Source organism: Borostomias antarcticus (assembly GCF_949987555.1).
Source record: "Borostomias antarcticus genome assembly, chromosome: 18".
NCBI lineage: Eukaryota > Metazoa > Chordata > Actinopteri > Stomiiformes > Stomiidae > Borostomias > Borostomias antarcticus.
The window spans coordinates 11,315,352-11,338,248 of NC_140251.1; the positions used below are offsets into that span (position 1 = coordinate 11,315,352).

General features: G+C 42.6%; 1 protein-coding gene across 1 annotated transcript; it reads left to right on the forward strand.

Annotated features, from left to right (window-relative positions):
* The first annotated feature begins 1,139 nt into the window (after nt 1-1,139).
* On the forward strand, nt 1,140-22,508 carry LOC311320890 (butyrophilin subfamily 1 member A1-like). Its single transcript, XM_084452758.1, has 20 exons — nt 1,140-1,257; nt 2,915-2,980; nt 3,710-3,979; nt 4,140-4,256; nt 4,487-4,501; nt 5,942-5,962; nt 6,400-6,420; nt 6,577-6,603; nt 6,795-6,821; nt 8,966-9,547; nt 15,013-15,078; nt 15,359-15,721; nt 15,853-16,137; nt 16,305-16,421; nt 16,632-16,646; nt 17,355-17,375; nt 18,723-18,743; nt 18,917-18,943; nt 19,090-19,116; nt 20,328-22,508. Exons 2-20 carry the CDS (start codon nt 2,917-2,919, stop codon nt 20,867-20,869), a joined length of 2,628 nt encoding a protein of 875 aa, XP_084308884.1. The 5' UTR covers nt 1,140-1,257; nt 2,915-2,916; the 3' UTR covers nt 20,870-22,508.
* Nucleotides 22,509-22,897: the final 389 nt, after the last annotated feature.

Below are 22,897 nucleotides of genomic sequence, written 5' to 3' on the forward strand. Positions count from 1 at the left end.
TCTGAGTCTTTTAAAATACTGCCTGAAAATTCTGTTTCTGACCTTGATGCTTTTTTTTTAATGACAAACACTAATATATCCAAATGATGAAACCTAGTGAATTGTAACATGCTGCCTCTGGTTATTGCTCCAGTGAGAAGTCCCAAACCAGTCCATGTTAAGGACTCAAAGGAACCCTACTGTATGTCCACCTGAGAAGAGTATCCTATCCCTGGCAATAGAAGTAGGTAGGTCCATAAGTGAGGAAGGTACAGTGTATTTGGGAGATGATGAAAATAAATTGCACTTATGTTTTATTGTAGGCTACTTTATATGATAACCCGTGTGCAGCTTTTCTAAGAATACAGAACAACAATCCTGAATTACTGTATTTTGGTTTGGGTGAAAATAAGAAGCTGGCCTGAGTGGCAACTAGCGGCTACTATAGTAGCCTATGGGCTAATATACTGACTTATATACTTGTATAGTTATATATATTTATACAGATGCAGTTACATATATAGCTTGTACATATATTGTGTAGACCTATATACCTGTATAGTTATATTATATATATAATATAGTTATTATATATATATATATACAGAGAATGTATGCAGGTACCTATCCAGCAACATATCTTATTATATTCTATACTGCACAGTTACTGTACATATGGATGCACTTAAGTCCCTGCCCCCTCCACCGGCCTACTATTCATGTTTTCCTAAAATGTTTGTATTTGGTCTCACACTAGGCGTACATGGAAACTGATAGTATGCCTTGACATCTATGGCATCTGTAAGATAGGCTAGCCTACTACAATGATATCACAATACAGCCGCCCCCCCCCTCCCCCATATGAGTAGATTTATGTTGTTGGAGATCTAAATGTCAATACATTTTAACACTATTTAGTGGTAGCCTAAATATTTTCCATTATACCGTTATGATGGTCAATTTGATCTTTTTCCAACTATCGGGTAAAATTCCTTTGAAAATCTGCAGGGAAGTTTAGTCGGGGTTGCAGAGAGACAAAAATATATTTTCGTAAAATCGATTATCACAAAAAAAAGGCCTCCTGTTTACGGTAAGTGACGAGACGACCCGATGCGAGCCGATTCGAGCAGGCGCCGCCCCCGGACGAAAAACAAAGTTTGGGAATGTCAGCCTCAGGCCAGCTAGAGGCGTGTGTCCCATAGATCCATGGTCCAGGGAGTCCCTTCGTCTCACCGTCTCAATATGAATAGGACCGGAGGAATGACAAAAACAGCCTAAGTAAGTCAGCTCTCTGCAACTATCCTAATAAGAAACGAAGTCAATTTTATATAGTAACTAGACTCTGCTTGGTTCTTTGACATGGAATGATGACGGGCTCTATGTTGTGAGATGTTTTGACCAATGGAGGACAATAGCACAAGAAAAATCAAGTGAGGTTTGCGAATGCGACCCACTTTACTGATTAGCCTAGAAGCCTAGTCTCAACGCCAGACCCATGAGTTATTTCGCTGATACACTACTACGCGAACTATACGTTATTGCATGCTGCAGATCTCTTTGTGGGTCTGGGACACCTCATGCAATGAAAATCTGGTGTTAAAATCCTGGCAATTCACTGGCGCCGGAATCAGTAACGACTTTGATGCAACGTAATATTTGAGTCTGGACTAGTGGAAGCCAGACTCATCGCGAAAAACGATAAGACTTCCAGGACTATTAGTGTGGGCGAGAGTAGGCTACTTGCTTGACAGACGGACTCCTTCAGCCAATCAGTTTAACAAAACATAGATCAAATAGCTTCGCGTCACCAGGGGGCGTTCTGAATCACATAGGCTACTTCTACTTTTTACTACCAGTACTTACAGCTGTCCCTAGAAAGTACATACTTGGCCTGCAGTATGCCTACAATTGGCACATACATTGGGCCTTAAAATGTGCCCACATCCATCGCAGTCCATGAAGCGACATTGGCTGCGTTCCAAAACACACTTTTTTACTACCAGTACGTACTACAGCTGCCACTAGAAAGTACGTACTTTGCACATATGCATCCAATTGGAACATAGAACCTTGTCATAATATTGCACCTTGAAATTTGACGACATCAGTTGCTGTCCATAAAGTGACAATCGTCCACAGCTGGGATTCATCAAAACGCCTCCAGCGCAACTCGCACGTGTGACATAATTTCCGCTGAGCACAGGATTGTGGGTCAGAATATCCAGAAAAGTGTGCTGGCTTCATGGCTGGCTTGCATACTGCAAAATTCCAGCTCTTTGGGATCTCTCGGAAATGAGTAGAATTTGCAAACATTCATTTCATACCGATGGGAGCAATCTGGCGCAAAGCACAGCATTTTTCTCATGAGTGACCTACATAAGCGCACAAAAACAAACTTAGAAATCAGATGTCCTTGCAGACTCTAAACTCCATCTTGTATGGTCTGAGGCTGTATGGAGGGGCACAACTGCAGTTTTACAGCATTTTGAATAGGTTTGTAATAGTTAGTTTGCAAACTACCTGGTCAGCCTTCTACATATGCCTCTTTCAGAATTGCATATTATGCAAATTAGTTGATTACATCATCTAGCTACTTCTAGCTTATTTTGGGAGAGCCAACAGCTACTTCCCTTACAGAGGAGTTGGCAACACTGCTCTATTTGCGATGAGTCTTTCTTACAGTCATTCTTAATGTTTGTATCATTGTTATTTCTTTGTTGTAATATGCCTTCTTGTATGATTGGTAATGACAAGCAGAAAATGTATAATGCTCAACATGCAATGAGTCATTTTCCTTGTTCATCAGAGAAAGACAATACATATTCTATTTGGATTTGTCAGGATGTTGCAGCATGTTGACATCCATGTCCAGTGCAATTATGGGACTTGTTCTCTTGTCTTGATACTTTAAATACTGTACATTTGTTTTCCTCAGGAATGATGGTGACTCTACTACACTGTGGCTGTGTGATTCTCCTGCTTCTCCACACAGCAGACTGTGGTACAGAAATAATCTACTCTCATTGTGTGTGTGTGTGTGTGTGTTTTACGATGTATGTTGTCTTTCATGAAGACTGAAACTAGAAATGGTGCTTGGAGAGCACAGACCTCCGGCCATGAATGCATTTTGTGGCTGTGTGCGTGCGCACGTGCATGCGAGCAGGACATGTTTGGTATTGCTATTGTGTCTCTAGCGCACCCACACAGGGAGCTGGTTTTGTTGTAAGTTTTGTTTTCATTCATGGATCCCGGCCATGAATCGGATCCGCTTCAAAATTGAATGGGTTCTAAGGTGGCCCATGCTACACTACTCTACCGAGTTTCATGAAAATCGGTTAGGTAGTTTTCGCATCCTGCCGGCCATGTTTGGGCAGCTCGTGGACCCGCCCTGTGATTCGGATCCGCTCCACAATGTAATGGGTGGACCATGCTACATGCTAATGTAAGGTGGACCATGCTACACCCTTCCACCGAGTTTCATGAAAATCAGTCTAGTAGTTTTTGCGTAATCCTGCTAACAGACAAACGAACAAACGCACCCACACGCCACAGAAATTTGCTGTATTCAAATTGACTACATTTATTTTCCAAACCAGGATTGAATCTCTAGTTTACCTGTAAGTGGGTTTGTGTTTGTGTGTGTGTGTGTGTGTGTGTGTGTGTGTGTGTGTGTGTGTGTGTGTGTGTGTGTGTGTGTGTGGTGTGTGTGTGTGTGTGTGTGTGTGTGTAGGATCCCAGCCAGTGATCTCCATTGAGGCGGACAGAGGCGGGATCGGGCTGATGTGTGAATCGGAAGGCTGGCGCTTTAAGCCTCATATAAAGTGGCTGGACAGACGCGGAACCATCTTTGCTGATTTCTTTGACACGCATAGAGACTCTAAGGGACTCCACACGGTCAGACTGAAGGTCATTGTTCAACCGACAGAAACCAACCGCTTCATCTGTAGAGTTGGTCAAGATCAAGACATTTTGATGAAGGAGGCAGAGATTCATATCCGTTGTGAGTTATTCAACTTTATATCTTCATCTTCATGTGAGTTTCTACCAAAGGGTAGAAAAGCTAATGTGAAAATCAAGTAATTTAATGTCTGCATTGTTTTTACTGTCCCTGGCATGCAGAATAGAGAGCTGATCTTGATTTTGAATCATTTATGTTTCAGATGAGATGTTTTACCACCTGGGATCATGGGTAGAGGCCATGCTTATGCTTCTCGGTGTCCTTGTCGTTGGATCAGCTGTGGGCGTCTGTTTCCTAGTGATATGCTTGAAAAAGAAAGGTACAGTAATGGAGAGATTATTTGAAGATTCATCGACATGCTCTCCACTAAATGATTCTCAAAGTAATTTACAGTCAGAAGATTATTTATGTGTGATGGTCCAGATATGGATTCACGTTATACTGTACATCCATTAGATTCATGATAAAGCCTATCCTAGCTGAATTCTGCAGTGTCGACTGTTGTGTTCATGCATTAATACTCCTGTACTCTCTGTGTCCTGTTTGCAGGCAGAACAAAGAGAGGTAAGCACCATCATTAGAACCTGTCAGATGTTCTCAGAGCACCAAATACATTGAGTGCCCGAATACTTCAAGGTACCCCACCACTGCGTTGCGCAAAGAGTGCAATGTGATATGCTAACAGTGCAGGGAGTGTGTATTGCAAACATTTTATTGAACTGAACTAAAAATAAATGGGCTAATAATGGTCATCATAATAGTCATAATAATGAATGATAGGCATTTAAAGGTATAATATTTTGTATGTGGATTATTTCCCCCATCTAATGTCTAAAGATAAGAACTGCAACAACACAGCGTATTGGTTGCCAAAAGGCCAGAGAATGCACTGTTTCAGTCATACTGTGATAAGATCTTCACTCCGAGAGGAATATAATGTTACACTAATCAGTAATCACAATCAAGTATTTCAGAGTGCCATGTAATAAGTTACGTTAGATGCTGTAGTGTGAAGATAACGTTAGGTCTGGCTATGCAGATTCCAAGAAAGATAGCTAGTTAGCTAGCTTACAGGTGTTATGCGGAATTCTGTGACCACCAGATTTTGTGACCGGTCACAGCACGGCCAATTTATACTTCGTCGTACGACACTTTTGAAAGTGTCGACAGACAGAAATAACGTCATTGTCTACACTTTTTTGTGTCGGATAGGGGTGTCTTGCACCTACCAAACTTTCTAATGTCGCAGACGCCGTCACTTTCGTCGCACAGCTGTGATCGGATAGTTTGATGGAAGGCAGGTTCGTTGCCATGGATCAGACACTTCGCTGAAGTATAAATGCTAAATGTCGGTCTATATTTTTTCTGTCAACAGACATTTGTCGTACGACACAAGTCAACTGAGTATAAATTAAGCTTTAGCCTGATATCAGACAGAGTTGTCAACTTCAAGAATTAGTCAACTTGGTGGAGTGGGCGGACTCAAAGGTCTGGACCCAGGGTATTTCACAGCCTCATCCATGCACACATTCATTGCATAGCTTATTTTAGCACACATTTCAGAGTTGTACTTCTTATACTGTGAACAATAATGTAAAATTAAATAACTTCTACATTAAAAATATCCCACCTTTGGGACAATCATAGCGTTAAAAGTAAACAAAGTTTTATACGGTAACATTAGCCAGCTTCATATGTGCTTTCAGTGTTGCAATGTAGCAATCTTGCAATGTCATCCATGGTAGTAACATTACACTTTCTTTATTGTCACATTCATTGTAATGTTGCATTCTATGGCGTTTCCACTCGGGGTATGGTGCAAGCGTACAGGTTGCCGTAGCTGTAGTCTACACTCACAGTATTTGCCACTCGACTAGAGATCACAATTTATTTTGCGATTGATTTCTATGATAAACTAAATAAACATACTAGTTCCCATACAGCTTCTGGTGTTCACTGTATACCTGTATCTCTCTCAATGCTTCATCTACTCTTCATGTACAGGTGCCCTCACTAAGGAGATTGGTAAGTACAATAGAGTGTCTTCAGCAGAGGAGATTATGTAGTGTGTTTATTAATCTTACTAATCTTCCTAGTTTCATTTAAATCTCTTAATGGCACATATATTTAATAATTTCCATTCCAGAACTGACCACAATTCTGACAGGAAGCATTATTTACAGTCACCTGTTTTTACCCTATTACTAACCATGTTGCCTCCTACACCTTATTTCTTGTCTTTTCCTACAATGTAATTTTGTTTGTATTCGACAAGGGAAATTATAAATGAATACGTGTCTAGTAGTAGGTGATACCCAGCTGCACATGCTATATGACTACAATAAGTATGAGAGGCAGGTGTAAGTAGACATGCTGAATATTTGCGCTAATGGCAGACTGCAACATTGAGAACTGCATAAATCGTTATGTGACATCAGACATGCATTTTTCTACATCTACAGATATACTTGCAGGACAGCTGGGTAAGTAGAAACATTTAAGGACATGTTACTATGTATGGTCTACATTGGTGTTAAATCTTATAAATGTGATCAGTGTTGCCATGAATTAGATGCTAGTATGTCTTAATGATTTGTGTGTTCTCTATGGTCACATCTTGTTTTTCTATTTTTACCCAGATTTAGTTAACATGGGAGGCTACCAAGGTAAATTAAATACAGAATGTACAGAAATACAGAGTGTATTTCGAATTTCTAAATACAGAATGTATTTTTAATATATGTATTCCGTTTTTTTCCTTGTTTCTTTAAGTTAGGATATACTGTAATGATCTCCCTCTGTTGGAGTTTGTGATATCCCTCATTTGTAAATCTAAATAATGTTCTCTATATTTCAGATTATGAGACCATCAGAAAACATGCAGGTCAGTTTAGTTTCCAGCATTTATTCTGTGATATTCTGTGATTCTCAGTGTGTTCCAAGGTGGAAAAGTCCTGCTGATAATGCTGATGATATAATATACACTTCAGCGGCGGATGATATGCCAAGATTCAGGCGCTAGTACCGTCTCAACTCAAGATGAGTGGTGAATGTGGCATTCATGATGTAGCTAAAGCTAGTGGTAGCCTGCTTTAGGTCCAGCTTTGAGAAAACCTTTGCACCGTTGAGCTCATTGATCCCATCATCCATTATAGGCGTGATATGGCGTTCACATACACCTGGCAATCTCATCAGTGCACATTTCACTCCCACATCCATCTTGATTATGTTCACAAATGTTTTAGAAGGATGTCCTTGCGACTTGTGTCCGCACCATGGAGCTGGCTCCTATAACACCAGCTTGCTGGCCGGAAGCTCACGGTGTCTGCAGCAGTGCCCAGCCAGCCTCATTCTCCTTGCTGCCATATTCCCACTCACCCTTGGCCTCTCTCCGTACAGATCTTCAATATTGACGTGCGCGTTGTGACTTACGTCCAGTGCTGCATGGAGCATTCTGGTGTAGCATCCGTCCAGCGACCTCTGCAGGGAGTGGCTCAGGATCCAGAACTCACAGCAATACAGGAGACCGACCTCCACAGTGTCATCGAAGAAGTGGAGCTTAGTTTCACGGGGGAGGTTGGATTTCCACATGCTGTTCTCATGCTGTTTAGAGCTATCCACATGAGCGCCTTCCTCACTTTGAAGTCCTGTTCCGTTGAGTTGACCCAAGGTATAGCTCGGGTATTTAAAGTCCTCAACCTCCTTCAGAGCAGTACCTTCAGCTGCCATTAGGGGCAGATGTTCCGGGGTGTTATAGGTGATGACCTCAGTTTTCTTGACGTTCAAACCAAGACCCACTTTGGCACATTCCTTTTCCACTCTGGTCAGGAGCTCTTGTGCTTGCCTCACGTAGTTAGATATCAGGCTGATGTCATCAGCGTAGTCCAGGTCTGTTATGACTACAGCGGCATACCTTCTCCACCTCCTAGGTGTTATAGTGAAGCTGAGATCCTCCTCCCCTGGATTGCCTGCTTCAGTGCGTATCCAGGACTATTATAAAGAGGAAGGGTGCGAGGGTGCCCCTTGTAACACTCCGGCCATGATGTCAAAATCCTCACTGTTGCCGTCCGGCATCACAACCCTTGCCCTTGTGTTCGAATACATGGTGCATATGGCCCAAAGTAAATTGTGGGGAACACCATACGCCTTAAGGATTTTCATCATGACACCTCTGTGTATTGAGTCAAATGGCTTTTTGAAATCAATAAAGCACAGCACCGCTGTCATGTTGTTCTTTTTCACCTCCTCAATGATCCTCCTTTGGGCTAAGATCTGAGTTACTGTGGACCTCCCCTCTCGAAAGCCATTCTGTTTTGTGTGGGTCGATGGTGCTCTGCAGCCTGTTGAGTATAATGCGGCTGTACATCTTTGCAATGATACAGGTCAGACGTAACAGGAAAATACATCATCAATGCAGGATAAGTTTTCTCCTTTTTCGCCTTATCCTGCTCTCTTTTGCAAGTCGCAAATTACTTGTCCTATCAGTCGAAACAGTTGGAATAGTCCTACTAATACTATGTACATTAGTTCTTCAAACATCTTCGGCTGCTTTCATATGCACTTTTTTTTGAAAATCTGGTCGAAGTCAAACCCACTGATTATTGATTTGTTTGCATGGAACAGCTTTGCGACACGCAGGAGTGAGTGAGTTTCTATGGTTACTATATGAACGCAACTGATCAGCTGGACACATTTGGAGACGCATGATAAGACACAGGTGTAAACGATGATCTGTCTCGCTGTCCACTTGTGATCTGAACGTCCAAAACACATTCTAAAACCAAGTTTAAACAGGGCCATAATGTCCTAGGTTAGAAGCTTGTTTCTACCACTTACTGAAAATGTGTAATTTACTCGGTAAATGCAATTTCAAAATTAATGAGTTGAGTTGATAGCCTGGCTTCGCCAGACCAATTCGCACATCCAAATGAGGGTGGAAACTGTTTTTCACTTGGTCCCATCCCATCTATTTATGTTTAAGATGACTGTTCATTGACTGTGTTCACCATTGTGTGCTTCTCTCCACAGTGGACGTGACTCTAGACCCTGATACTGCATATCCCAAACTCATCCTGTCTGATGATGGGAAACAAGTGAGATGTGGAAAGAAAGGACAGCTCCTCCCTGACAACCCAGAGAGGTTTGATGCATGCCTCTGTGTCCTGGGAAAGAAGGGCTTCTCCTCAGGGACATTCTACTATGAGGTGCAGGTGAAGAACAAGAGTGATTGGGATTTAGGAGTGGCCAGAGAGTCCATCAACAGGAAGGGGGATATTAAACTGAGCCCTCGTTATGGAATCTGGTCCATTAGTCTGAGAGACGGTGATGAGTACAAAGGTAATGCTTTCCCTTCTGTCGTCCTCCACCTGAGTATGAAGCCCCAGAAGGTGGGGGTGTTTGTGGATTATGAGGAGGGTAAGGTCTCCTTCTACAACGTGGAGGGCAGATCTCATATCTACTCTTTCATTTGCTGCACCTTCAACAAGGAGAAACTCTATCCATTCTTCAGCCCCTGTTTGTTTGATGGTAGAAATTCGGCTCAGCTGGTCATCTGTCCTGTTGATGTCATAGTGGAGTCACCAAGTCTTGTGTCAGAGTCGAGTCCGGAGAGCCAAGTGTAGTGAACCAAGACTATGTCCAGTCCAGGGGTTGAGTTGAAATCTGAGTCCCAAGCATTGGTTGATTTCCATTATAATTTGTGTTTACTACTCAGTTTAAGTTGGTATTTATAAAGTTTATCAACCACTGTGATGTCATATCATAGGCCTATACTCTTTATTATTAACAGAATAAAACAACATTTTGGTTATGTTCATGTTTTCAGAGATTATGTTAAATTTAGGGTACCTTTAGGCTACCTACCTCATTTAATTCAGTATTAACTAATGGGTTGTTAAGGGCAGTGGCGATTTTAGCATGGCATTTCTGGAGGGGCAGTTTTATATTATGTCACCATCACAAGAACTAAAGCCAATTAGACTACGGTAGGTACATCAGAGCAGAGGCTACAACACACAAAGATAACGACACATTAACACACGCAGAGTAGGCTAATTAGAGAGCGCATGCCCGGTCCAGGGTTCTGAAAGTGACAAGTGTTCACCCATCAGACCTGGGCACTACGCATAACCTATTAGTACTCCACTTACTGTATATCACAGCCAAATAGTCTACTAGAGTGAAGGCGCACTGTCCACATTAGTCCCCCTCACACATCGTCTCAAAAATGCACCGAAAATGCCTGGGTTCAGTGAGTTCGCTGACTCGTCGTGACCACGCAAACCCATTTCACACTTCCCACAGAGTTTAATAAAAGTGATCAGCCTCCCCAGAACACCGATTCTCCTCGGTCTGTTTGTTGTGCTCCGCGATGGAACGGCGAAACGCATCATCTAGTTGTGCCTGGACGTTGAGCTGCCCCAGTAAACCCAGCTTCATGGCACAGTTCAGATGGGACGCAGAGCTTTCATGCTTCGCGGTTCTTTCTGACAGATGTTTAATGTCTTTGAATCCAGACGATGCCCAAACAGAGATTTCACCAAAAAGAATACAAGGGAAACAGAACAGCGCACTTTTCGAGGTGCTAGCAGTTAGCGACTTATTTTTCTCAAACCATTCCTGTTTGAAGGTACGGGTTACCTTATCTCCAGCCTGGAGCAGCACCAATTCTTCTGGTCGTATGGCCCTAAACGTTTTATTTCCAGTTTCTCTTCAAGTTTCAATGTACTAAACCGCACATTCAACAAATAATCTACACTATTCATTGTTGCACCTGAAAACACTTTTAATCTCTACAAAACTTTAGCTAGCAGCATTGGCTAACGTAGATCGACATCGACAATGACCCAGTAGTTCAACTTTGATCAACGTTGTTTTATTATTCCCTGGCTAAACCTGTTGCCAGGTAGATTTCGTAGGGGAAGAGACTTTTCTGCCCCTCCACCGAATAAAATCTGCGTGATATTTTTTCACATTACTCCCGACCACGCTCACATTGTCGCTATAGCAACAGTAGGGGAGAACGCTTCGGTGCCCCTCTGCCGAGTCAGAGCAGTCTGTGACACACTCATACAAAGGGAATTACTGCAAAACAGCACTATACATAGTGTCAGTCAGGTTTATTATATTTATACATGCTATTTTAACCACTGAATCACTATTTTGTATTAATTATAAATTTGATTTTTCCGAAACACAGTTGTAGGCTAAGATGCATCTTGCACAACAGCGCCACCTGGTGGGGCACTGCCCCACCTGCCCCTAATGTAAAATCGCCACTGGTTAAGGGCTCATAATAAATCATTATTCTCTAAAGTGTTACAGTACCTTACCGTTTCCTTTGTGTGATTGGTTGATATGGGTATGGATGCTTGTCATGGGAGGTGGGAACTTGTCAGTGGGCAACGCAGGACAGTTTCAACCTCACAAGTTTGTACTGAATGGAACAAATGGACTCAAGTAAACCACCTTAAACAACCAGGACCTTGACCTCGTTCTTATATAAATGTGTGTTGAAAAGTATTTAACTCTAGCTATAACTTCCTTGAGAATGTAATGAATTACATCATGGGGAATGTATTATTTGTTCAAAACCACCTGAAGATGACTGATTGAGTGTATTTTCCTGTTGCATACATACTTTCTCTTGTACCTTTACTTTTGGATACATTTGTTTTAGTGTCTTTATATCCCACTTTTTTGTATATCTGAGCAGTGTTTCCTGTGGAATTGATCTCTTGGTGTGGTGGTGCCAAGCTCAAGACAAAATAAAGAGGATTTCTATACCAAAGTGGGGGAGTACCGTTTCAGAGTTTTATTTTTTTTATTTAATAAAAATTAATGTTTGATGCCCATTGATGCTTAACTGCATGCTCATACAGTCTAAACCATCAGACTGTCTTTCTAATCGCTCATCTTCACTCTCTCCTATCTCCTTCCTTCTCATCTCTCTTCTCCTGCTCTCTCAACAACCTCTATCCTCTCCTCTCTCACCTAGTCTGGGGCCTGTCTCGTTCGCAGTTGTTTCGCCGGTCTAGAGCGGAAGCGCGATGACGCATCGCATAATCATCCGGTCTGGACCGGAAGAAGAACAGTTGTAATGTTTTTACTGTAGGCTGCACATGGTGAAGTTTTGAGTAGATAACATTCGCGATGGCATCACCAGGCATAACACCGGCGAAAATTGTAAAAGAAGATGCGAGGAGAACATGGATGTATTAATAGAACTGGATACAGCCACTCCATTCACTGACCGCTATCAACAGTGAAGCCCTATTGAACCGCGCCATCTTGGCAAATTTGTAGTCATTTGACCATTTCCGGTGTTTTGTACTTGCGCAGTTGTGCTTTTCTGGCCTTCCGGTGACTTTTGTACTTGCGCAGTTGTACTTCTGTCCTACGCGCGTCCACGTCCACGGTCAACGTTGGCACCGCTTCTAGCTATCGAATGGCCGACTGGTGTAAGATGGATAGCCTAACGTTAGAGAGATAAATGTTTATAGTTTCAGTCTATGGTTATGTTAATAAAGCTAACAATGATGTTGTAACATGCATGCAGCACTGCCGATCTGAACGATTGATTCATTATTACCATGGATCGGTATTGGGATTGATCAAGGGCGAGTGTGAAATAGCAGCCACGAACTCAGCGGGTTATCCGAGATGCGGTAGCGGCGGCCAAAGCTCCTGCTGGCGGGGAAAAGCTTTTCAACTCGCCGGTCACTGGCTCCCTGGAGGAATTTAGCCTGGCTGCAATAATGTTATCGCGAACGTAATGAATACCATCTACTAGCAAACAAAACATGTTCAGTTATATTTAACCTGTTAAAACTAAGATGCCTGGATGAAAAAAATATTTCTCCAATGGATATATTTTACAAAAACAGGTTAATATGCAAGCCGGTTTTCATTGCTAAATCAAAGCGGGGAGAGCCGGGAACGTGCGTGGACGCGCGTCGGACAGAAAAGCTCAACTGCGCAAGTACAAAAGTCACCGGAAATAGCAAAATGACTACAAATCTAGCCAAGATGGCGCGGTTCAATAGGCCTTCACTTTAGATTTCGAATCCTGGGGGCTTGGAGGAGAACTACCGGTTAAGGAAAAATAAAGCAAGCGGAAGTAGGAGGCGGGCTCTACAGGCTCGAGCCGGAAGACGGGGCAGTGAAGTAAATAGACACCAGGCTCTCCTCCCCGAGGAGAGAGTGTAGTAAATAGACACCAGGCTCTTCTCCCCGAGGAGAGAGTGAAGTAAATAGACACCAGGCTCTTCTCCCCGAGGAGAGAGTGAAGTAAATAGACACCAGGCTCTTCTCCCCGAGGAGAGAGTGAAGTAAATAGACACCAGGCTCTTCTCCCCGAGGAGAGAGTGAAGTAAATAGACACCAGGCTCTTCTCCCCGAGGAGAGAGTGAAGTAAATAGACACCAGGCTCTTCTCCCCGAGGAGAGACTGGTGACGCGAGGCTACTCTCACCTATCCCTCAACTCCGTGCTGGTCCTGTCTTCTACCACAATCACTGCCGTTTTTACATAGCTTACATAAATAATAGGCTAGATTAGGCTATGCTCAACTGATATTTCGTTGCATTTGCTGTTGCTTTGACTGGCACTTTTTAGGGTAGGCTACTGGAGGAACATTAACGCAAGCTAGCGTCGTTAAACTTTCGGTTCAGCCAGCCAAAAAGACGGTCGCTCAATAAATCAGTCAGTCAGGGCAGCGCCTCTGATTTGCATGTTGTACTCGCGCTTGTGGTTGAGCCAGTGTAGAGAATGGAGAAGGGAAGTTGTGTGGGAGAACTTACTCTGGTGGTTGAACACCAGGCGAGCAGCAGTTTTCTGGACAAGTTCTAATGGTTTAATGGCTGAGCGAGGAGAGAGAGTTGCAGTAGTCCAGGAGAGGAACAGCAGCTGCCTTGTCCAGGTTGAACTTGTGGTGTCTCGCCATCCACTCTGAGATGTCAGCCAAGCATGCAGCTATGCGTTCCTACACTTGTGTGTCAGAAGTGGGAAATGACAAGACCAGCTGGGCATCATTGGCATAGCAATGATGTTGTAGCATGCTCTATATGTCCAGTGTATTTATAGTGTGCTTGCTGAGAAGAAGATCACTTGTGCTTCATCCAGTGGCAGAGCTGAATCATGACATGCCCATACTCCAAATTGTTTTATAAATAAAAAAAATAAATACAACTGTCTCCCCTCATATTCCAGCATTCTCATATGTCCCAGCAATCTACACGACAATACAAATAACATTTTGGTGAGATTTGACATTGTTTAACAATGAAAAGTGAAAATCTAACTATATGCATAGCCCTCTCTCTTTCTATCAATGAAGCTAACTGTCCATCTCCAGCCTTTCTTAATTCCTTATCAATTTCAACTTCTGTCTCTTGCAAATCAATAGGACTAGCCTACTACTCATATTCAACACAAGGACATTTGAGGACATCACCGGAAGAAAGGGCGGGCTTAAGGCAGTGAAGTAAATAGATACCAGGCTCTCCTCCCACGGTAGTAGGAGGGGTCGTTTTGGAATTAAACAACACACGAAGTAATCGGTCGTTACCCCCGATCAGGTTTGACATTACCTTTCCTCGATGAGTAGGCTAGCCTATGCATTATTTGTGACACATTGAGCATTATCATTTTGACTCAACATATAATGGGCTGCCTGCCACATCGAAAAAGGAAAAGGAAAACTCAAAATTTGACTCGCTTGAAGGTCCCGGGATCGTGGCCACCCGATCACTAAACATTGAAAAATGCAATAGAAATATTTAAAGGACATTCTTAATGTTTGTCTCATTGTTATTTATTTGTTGTAATGACACGATTTCTGACGATTCATTATGTTTGTCTCCTACGTGCTCCTACTAGTATACTTCTTGATGACGAACAGAAAAATGTATACACATGCTCAACATGCAATTCATGGTGATTTTCGTCAGAGAAAGACTAGGCTACATATTCTATTTCGATTAGTCAGGATATTGTATTAGTCTACCGGTAGAATATGTGTAGCCATGTCCTGCTTAATTCTCCTGAAACTTTACTACATGTACTTGTTTTCCTCAGGAATGATGGTGACTCTACTACACTGTGTCTGGATGATTCTTCTGCTTCTCCACACAGCAGACTGTGGTACAGAAATAATTTACTATCATTGTGTGTGTGTGTGTGTGTGTGTGTGTGTGTGTGTGTTACTATCTTGGTATAGATCTTTGTCTTTCATATTTTGCAATGTTATGAAGACTGAAATAATTGTCATCATATATATGTCCCTTTTCCCTTCAATGGCACTGATGTAAAAAAACTAGACTTCAGGCCTCCTCCATCAGCTCAGAGCAGATGAAGCAGAGGGGAGGGCAGGAGGTATATTACACCACTGAGACTCACTTTGTATCTGTTCTTTCCTCTCTAGTCAGGTTTGAGGTTCTAACTACAACTCCTGAAATAATTGTATCCAATAAAGTGGTTGGTGTGCCACTCATTCTGTCATGTTACCTCAAACCCAACATCAATGCTGAGAACATGACGGTTGAGTGGACAAGACTGGACATAACACACCCTCGTGTCCATCTTTACAAAGACGGCCGAGACCGTTACGAAGAGCAGAATCTCTCCTACAAGGGGAGAACCAAGTTGTTTAAAGACGAACTGAAGAAGGGCAACATCTCCTTAAGGCTGCGCGCGTTGAGGTTGTACGATGATGGGATTTTCAAGTGTTCTGTTACGTCTGATCAAGGGTATTCTTCGTTTTCCACAATTGAAATCATTAATAAAGGTGAAGTTCCTTTCTCAGTGAAGTCAAGTTTACCCTCAGCAATTTGCTGTATCCAAATTGACATTTACTTTCCAAACCTGTGTGTGTGTGTTTGTGTGTGTGTGTGTGTGTGTGTGTGTGTGTGTGTGTAGCTGTAGGATCACAGCCATTGATCTCTGTTAGGAGACAGCTAGAGCCTGCTGGGATATTTCTGCAGTGTGAAACGGAAGGCTGGCGCCCTAAGCCTGAGATAGAGTGGTACGACAGTGATGGAGTCCAAATCTCTGATGTACCTCCAGATATATATAGAGACTTTGACGGATGCTACACAGGCACACAGCATGTCTTGGTTCAAAAGACGGATACCAACCGTTTCACCTGTAGAGTTCAACAGAGACAAGTCAATACGACTGTGGAGGCAGAGATTCATCTCTCTGGTGAGTTATCTTCATCTGAGTAGTATTCCACAACATTAGGTTGTGAGTTTCTACCAAAGGGAGACAGCTAATGTGAAAATCAAGTAATTGAATGTCTGCATTGTTTTTACTGTCCCTGTCATGCAAAATAGAGAGTTGATCTTGATTTTGAATGATTTATGTTTCAGATGAGGTGTTTTATCAACTGGACCCATTGTTGGTGGCCTTGCCTGTGCTTCTCTGTGTCTATCCCATTGGATTAGCTGTGGGCATCTTTTTCCTAGTGAAACGCTTGAAAAAGAAAGGTAATGGAGTCTTTTTTTGAAGATTCACAGACATGCTCTCCACTAAATTATTCTCAAAGTAATTTACAGTCAGAAGTTTATTTGATGATCCAGATGTGGATTCATGTTATACTGTACCATTAGATTCATGATATAGCCTATCCTAGCTGAATTCTGTAGCGTTGACTGTTATGTTCACACATTAAGACTCGTTCTGTGTCTCCTCTGCAGGCAGAGCAAAGAGAGGTAAGAACCATCGTAACTGCTGCAGAGTGGATGTAGCTGCACTGTCAGGACATGAGCATGTTCAAAATGTCTCCTCTGTTTTGTACGTTTTGTTGTTGTTTGTACATGTTTGTCATATTTACATTGTTGATATTAAGAAATCTCACATAATGCACATTTGTCATTTATACAGGCTAATGTGTCTAGTTGTTCAATCAGCTAAATTCTTGTGTAACTGAGCTGCCCGAGATGAGAGGTCCTGAGCAGTAGTTGACTAGCTACAGTGGTATGTCTAGCTAGTGTAACTCAGGTCAGTTGTATGAATTCACTCCACGAGTATAAAAAACGTCTGCGTCACCAAATAGCTAACTTATTAGTGGCTGGTTAAAACGGTGTTTCCAACTCAGGAGACCAGGGTTCAAATCCACCGCTGGGCAATAAAAATACACACTGTAGACAAGTTGATATCAGTCACACTAGCTAACTGAATACATTTTAAGAAGCTATATGTATTCACTTAAACACAGTTGTGCTGTACATGGGATGTGAATGGAACACCATCACAGAGCTACAGTAGCAATGATTAGCTAACGCCAGCTATGTCAAACCTAGATCCCTTAAACAGCAACAATGTGATAAACCAATTCAACTTACTAGCTCCCATACAGCTGCTGGTGTTCATACTGTATACCTGATGTTCTCACTGCTTCGTCTACTCTTCATTTACAGGTGCCCTCACTAAGAAGATGGGTAAGTACAGTACAGTATAGTGTCTTCAGCAGAGGAGATTAGGCAGTGTGTTTATTCAGCTCACTACAGTTCCTAGTTAACAGAAGTACAGTACAGACACTTTGGGGGATATACTCACTGCCTCTCAACTATCCTCTGTGTACCGATGACCTCACTTGGGAGAAATATCTTATAATATCAAATCGATATTTTTTTTTAAATATCTTAATGGCACACATTGAATTCCATTCCAATAATGGAGCTTAGTTAGATTTACATTTGAAATTAAATACAACAGGAGCCTTGTTTAGGATTGTCTCCTCTTGTACAGGTTTTGTTAGAAGACTGCAAATGAACTTGATGTCTTGATGACATACAGAGTTGAAGTACCGATTGTTTGTTACATTTACATGGTTGCTACAAAGTATGAAGAAAAGATATACTGATGTATCTCTTCACATCAGTATCTCTGGTCTGACCACAAATCTGACTGGAAGCATTATTTACAGTGCAGTCTCCACCTGTCTGTACATCTATTCTCCTGTCTCCTTACTCCATATGCTGTGTTGCCTGCTACACTGTTAGTTCCTGTCTTTTCCTACAATGTAATTATGCTTGTGTTCTACAAGGGAAATTGTAAATAAGTTAGTTGGTGATATGTACATGTATGCACATGCTAGAAGTAGACTTGCTGAATGTTTGAGCTGTAGTTACAGTAGCTATATAAGGGCATTGATACACTAGTGCAGTATAAGGGCATTGATATAGTAGTAGGGATGCACCGATGCATCGGCTGAACATCGGCATCGGCCGATGTTGGCCTTGTTGACTGCCATCGGCCCATCGGCAAATAAAATGACATTCACCGATGGTAGTGGCCGATATGTCGCAACAATTACGGCTTTTTTTGTTGCAAAACGTAGCCTACCCAGCTGCAGATTCTGAGAAGATCCGTGACGTAACGCCGCAAACGCACGTGTAGTTTGCTTTCAAATTAAAGTGAAATAAAAATGTCGGCCGTGTGGGGATATTTCCCCATCTCAGACAAAGATATGCACTATGCAACTTGTAAAACAAGTGACATTTCAAGAGGAGGTACTACAGCCAAGGATTTTAACACATCAAATCTAACTGGCCATTTGAAAAGCAGGCATCATTTCTTTGTTTCCCTGGCACAAAAGGCGGAATAAAAATAAAATAAACATCGGCCATAGGCCGGATTGTTATTTTAAACATCGGCATCGGCCCAGAATTTTGCAATCGGTGAATCCCTGTATAGTAGTGCACTATCAGCATGGGTAATGGCAGACTGCAACATTGAGAGCTGCATAAACTGTTATGTGACATCAGACATGCATCTTTCTACAGATATCCTTGCAGAACAGCTGGGTAAGTAGCAACCTTTAAGGACATGTTACTGTGTATGGTCTACATTGGTGTTAAATCTTATAAATGTTGTGATCAGTGTTCAGTGTCATGGATTAGATGCTAGTTGTTAGTGTCTTAATGATTTGTATGTGTTCTTTACGGTCACATCTTGCTTTTCTTTTTTTTGGACTCAGATTTGGTGACCACGGGAGTGTGCCTAGGTAAATGAAATATACAGAATGGTTGTCTAATAAAATTACTCAATTACTCTCTCTTCTTCCTGTAAGATAGAAAGGATATGGCAATGATCTCCCCCTGTGATATACAGTATCCCTCATTTTTAAATAAATTGTTCTCTATATTTCAGATTATGACACCATCAGAAAAGTTGCAGGTCAGTTTTGTTTACCGCATTTATTCTATGTGATTCTCAGTGTTCCCAGGTGGGAGAATCCTGCTGATCTAGTCCAACCTCATACAGTATATTGTCTACAAAGTAGACTCTGAACAACAGCTTATCATAATTCAGTTATTATGCTGATGAGCAATCATTTGTATATGACGAGTGAATTACATATAATAATTTCTAAACAATAGTTGTGAGATGCTGAGGCTACCTGTAATATTCTCTGCATTTAGCATGAGAAATATTAAATAAAGAAACACAGCCAACTTGGAGAGTTTACTGTTTACTAATGCCAGAAGCTCTCGCTGTGGCAAGAACTTTTGGGAACAAGCCATAATTGGATTTTGTGCGGGGAGGATGATTGGCCGGCACAGATAGAGGGCTGTGTGGGGTGGCTGATTGGCCTTTGATTGGTCACTGACCGCAGCTATCCACTTTTTAAGGTATTTCTCCAAAGTCATACTGTCTGGTAGGCAAAATGTGGTCTACACAAGGACGCAATTTCAACACATTTAATGTTTCATATAAAAAGGACAGAGCTTCCTAGGTGCATGTGGGGAAAAAAGATAATTGATTCAGTACATAGCACTTAGTACATAGCACTTAGTAACTTGTTTGTAGGCTACACTTAGTAAGTCGTATGTACCAGGTTAGTAGCTCATTTGTACAACTTGCTGAAAACTTGTATTTACTGCTTGAATGCAATTTCCAAAATAATGAGTTGAGTTGATAGTGTGTGTCTAAACGCTGCGCTCAACTAGAGACTGAAGACATTCGTCCAGATTTCTTCGCTGAAAGTGGTGATTGCAAAAAACCTGCATTGCAGAACCAATCCAGTGTTTTTAGGGTGGTCTTTCCTAATGGAGCGGGGAATGTTTTGTTTTGATTCTCCACTCCAGTTTATTTGGAGGACATAATTTACAGCAAGGTGGGTCTTTCACCCTATTGGAGATGTAGGCAGTGGCTCTGATTGGAAGTGTCGGTCGGCGCTGTTCTAAGGAAGATTTTCGATGGAGATGTCGCCAGACTTTCGGAGGAAAAGTCTTGTATCTCGAAACTAGGCTTCGCCAGACCAATTCGAACATGCACATTATTGTGGAAACTCCAGGTTTTTCACACTTGGTCCCATCCCATCTATTTATGTTTAAGATGACTTGTGTTCATTGACTGTGTTCACCATTGTGTGCTTCTCTCCACAGTGGACGTGACTCTAGACCCCGATACTGCATATCCCAAACTCATCCTGTCTGATGATGGGAAACAAGTGAGATGTGGAAAGAAAGCACAGCTCCTCCCTGACAACCCAGAGAGGTTTGATGCATGCCTCTGTGTCCTGGGAAAGAAGGGCTTCTCCTCAGGGACATTCTACTATGAGGTGCAGGTGAAGAACAAGAGTGATTGGGATTTAGGAGTGGCCAGAGAGTCCATCAACAGGAAGGGGGATATTAAACTGAGCCCTCGTTATGGATTATGGTCTATTAGTTTGAGAGACAGTAAAGAGTACAAGGCTAATGCTTTCCCTTCTGCCGTCCTCCACCTGAGTATGAAGCCCCAGAAGGTGGGGGTGTTTGTGGATTATGAGGAGGGTAAGGTCTCCTTCTACAACGTGGAGGCCAGATCTCATATCTACTCTTTCACTGGCTGCACCTTCAACAAGGAGAAACTCTATCCATTCTTCAGCCCCGGTATTTTATATGCTAGAAACTCAGCTCCGCTGGTCATCTATCCTGTAGACGGTTAGTCTCAATGCCAGACGCCAGACCCATGAGAGTGTACAATGATGATACACTATTTAATTTCATTTAAAACCTTTATTTATGCTCGTAAAGCACTGAGGTTTCGCTCATTTACAGTGTTGACAAGTTAATGTAAGCTATGCTAACTACATTACTGCATGCTGCAGATCTCTATGCGTCTGGGACACTTCATGCTAAAAACTTATCGAATCCTGGTCAGTGACTGGTACCGCCGAAATCCTGGCGGAACCAATCGTTAACGATCGGGTGCTCCCGCATTTTTCAAACAACGCAGCCCATTTTTCAAACCACTCTCTCATTGTTGCTATGACCTGTCACTCAGTGGCACACACTATTATGTAGCATGCGGAGCACAGCATAGTATTTGAGTCTGGACAGAGACTGGTAGACGGTAGTGGAGGTGGTCACCAAGTCCCGTGTCAGAGTTGAGTCCCAAGCTGTCGTAATCTAGTCACCAGGTCTTGTGTCAGAGTCGGGTCCTGAGAGCCAAGTGATCAAGACTATGTCCAGTCCAGGGGTTGAGTTGAAATCTGGGTCAGGTCAGCACTCCAAATCAAGTGAGGAGTCTAAAGAAAAAAAACGAGTCAGAATCTTTACTGAACCAATCAGCTTCCTAAATGTCTGATCTTTTCATGCTAGTGGTATGAACTCTGCCTTCCACTTAGTTCATGAAAAAGAACTGCTTGTGGTGCGGCTGTGGCTCAGGAGGTAGAGCGAGTCGTCCAATTATCGTAGGGTCAGCGGTTCGAATCCCAGCTCCTCCTGTCCACGTGTCAAAGTGTCCTTGGTAAGACACTGAACCCAAATTGCTGCCAATGAGCAGTCTGTCTTGCATGGCAACTGCTTCCATTGGTGTGTGAATGTGTGTGTGAATGGGTAAATAAGAGGCCATTATGAACCACTTTGGATAAAAACACTATAAATATGTGCAATCCATTTACCATTTACCATGTTTGTTGCTCAATTGATATACTGTAACAATCCATGTAACCCAGTGAAAACCTGAGAAATGTGATTTCTGTGAATGTTTGTTCATGTTGAAGTGTCCTTGAGCAAGCCAATGAGCAGGCTAGCACCTTGCATAGCATTTGCTGTCATTAGTGTGTGTGTGTGAATGGGTGAATGAGTGGCCTTCATTGTACAGCGCTTTGGATAAAAGCATTCATCCATGTAACCTCAGCCATTCATGGCTGCCTGTCACTATTACATTACATTACATTACATTACAGTCATTTAGCAGACGCTTTTATCCAAAGCGACTAACAATAATTGCATTTAACGTAGGAAGAGCCAATGTACTACTACTTGCCAGAACTCACAAGTGCATTTTCTTTCTAAAACAAACAAGTGACTAATCTAGTGCTGAAGGCAAAGTGCAAGAATCACAATCTAAAGTACAGTGCAATATAATATAATAAGTGCTTAGGTGGGAGGATTGTTGTAGTACTTCTTGAAGAGATGAGTTTTGAGCCTGCGACGAAAGATGGGCAGCGACTCTGCTGTCCTGACATCAGTGGGCAGCTCATTCCACCACTGCGGGGCCAGGACAGAGAAGAGCCGTGACCGTGTCGATCGACCGCAGGAGCCTCGGAGTGACGGGGCAACCAGTCGCCCTGAGGTAGCAGAGCGTAGTGGTCGGGAGGGGATGTAGGGTTTGACCATGGCCTGGAGGTAGGAGGGGGCTGTTCCTTTCATTGCCCTGTAGGTTAGCGCCAGAGTTTTAAACTGGATGCGAGCCGCTACAGGGAGCCAGTGTAGGGAACGGAGGAGGGAAGTTGTGTGGGAGAATTTGGGGTGGTTGAACACCAGGCGAGCAGCAGCTTTCTGGACAAGTTCCAGAGGTTTAATGGCTGACGCCGGTGCCCCCGCGAGGAGGGAGTTGCAGTAGTCCAGGCGGGAGATGACCAGGGCCTGGATGAGTACCTGCGCCGTTTCATTAGTGAGGAAAGGGCGAATCCTCCTGATGTTGTAGAGCATGAATCTGCAGGAACGTGTGACGGATGTGACATGTG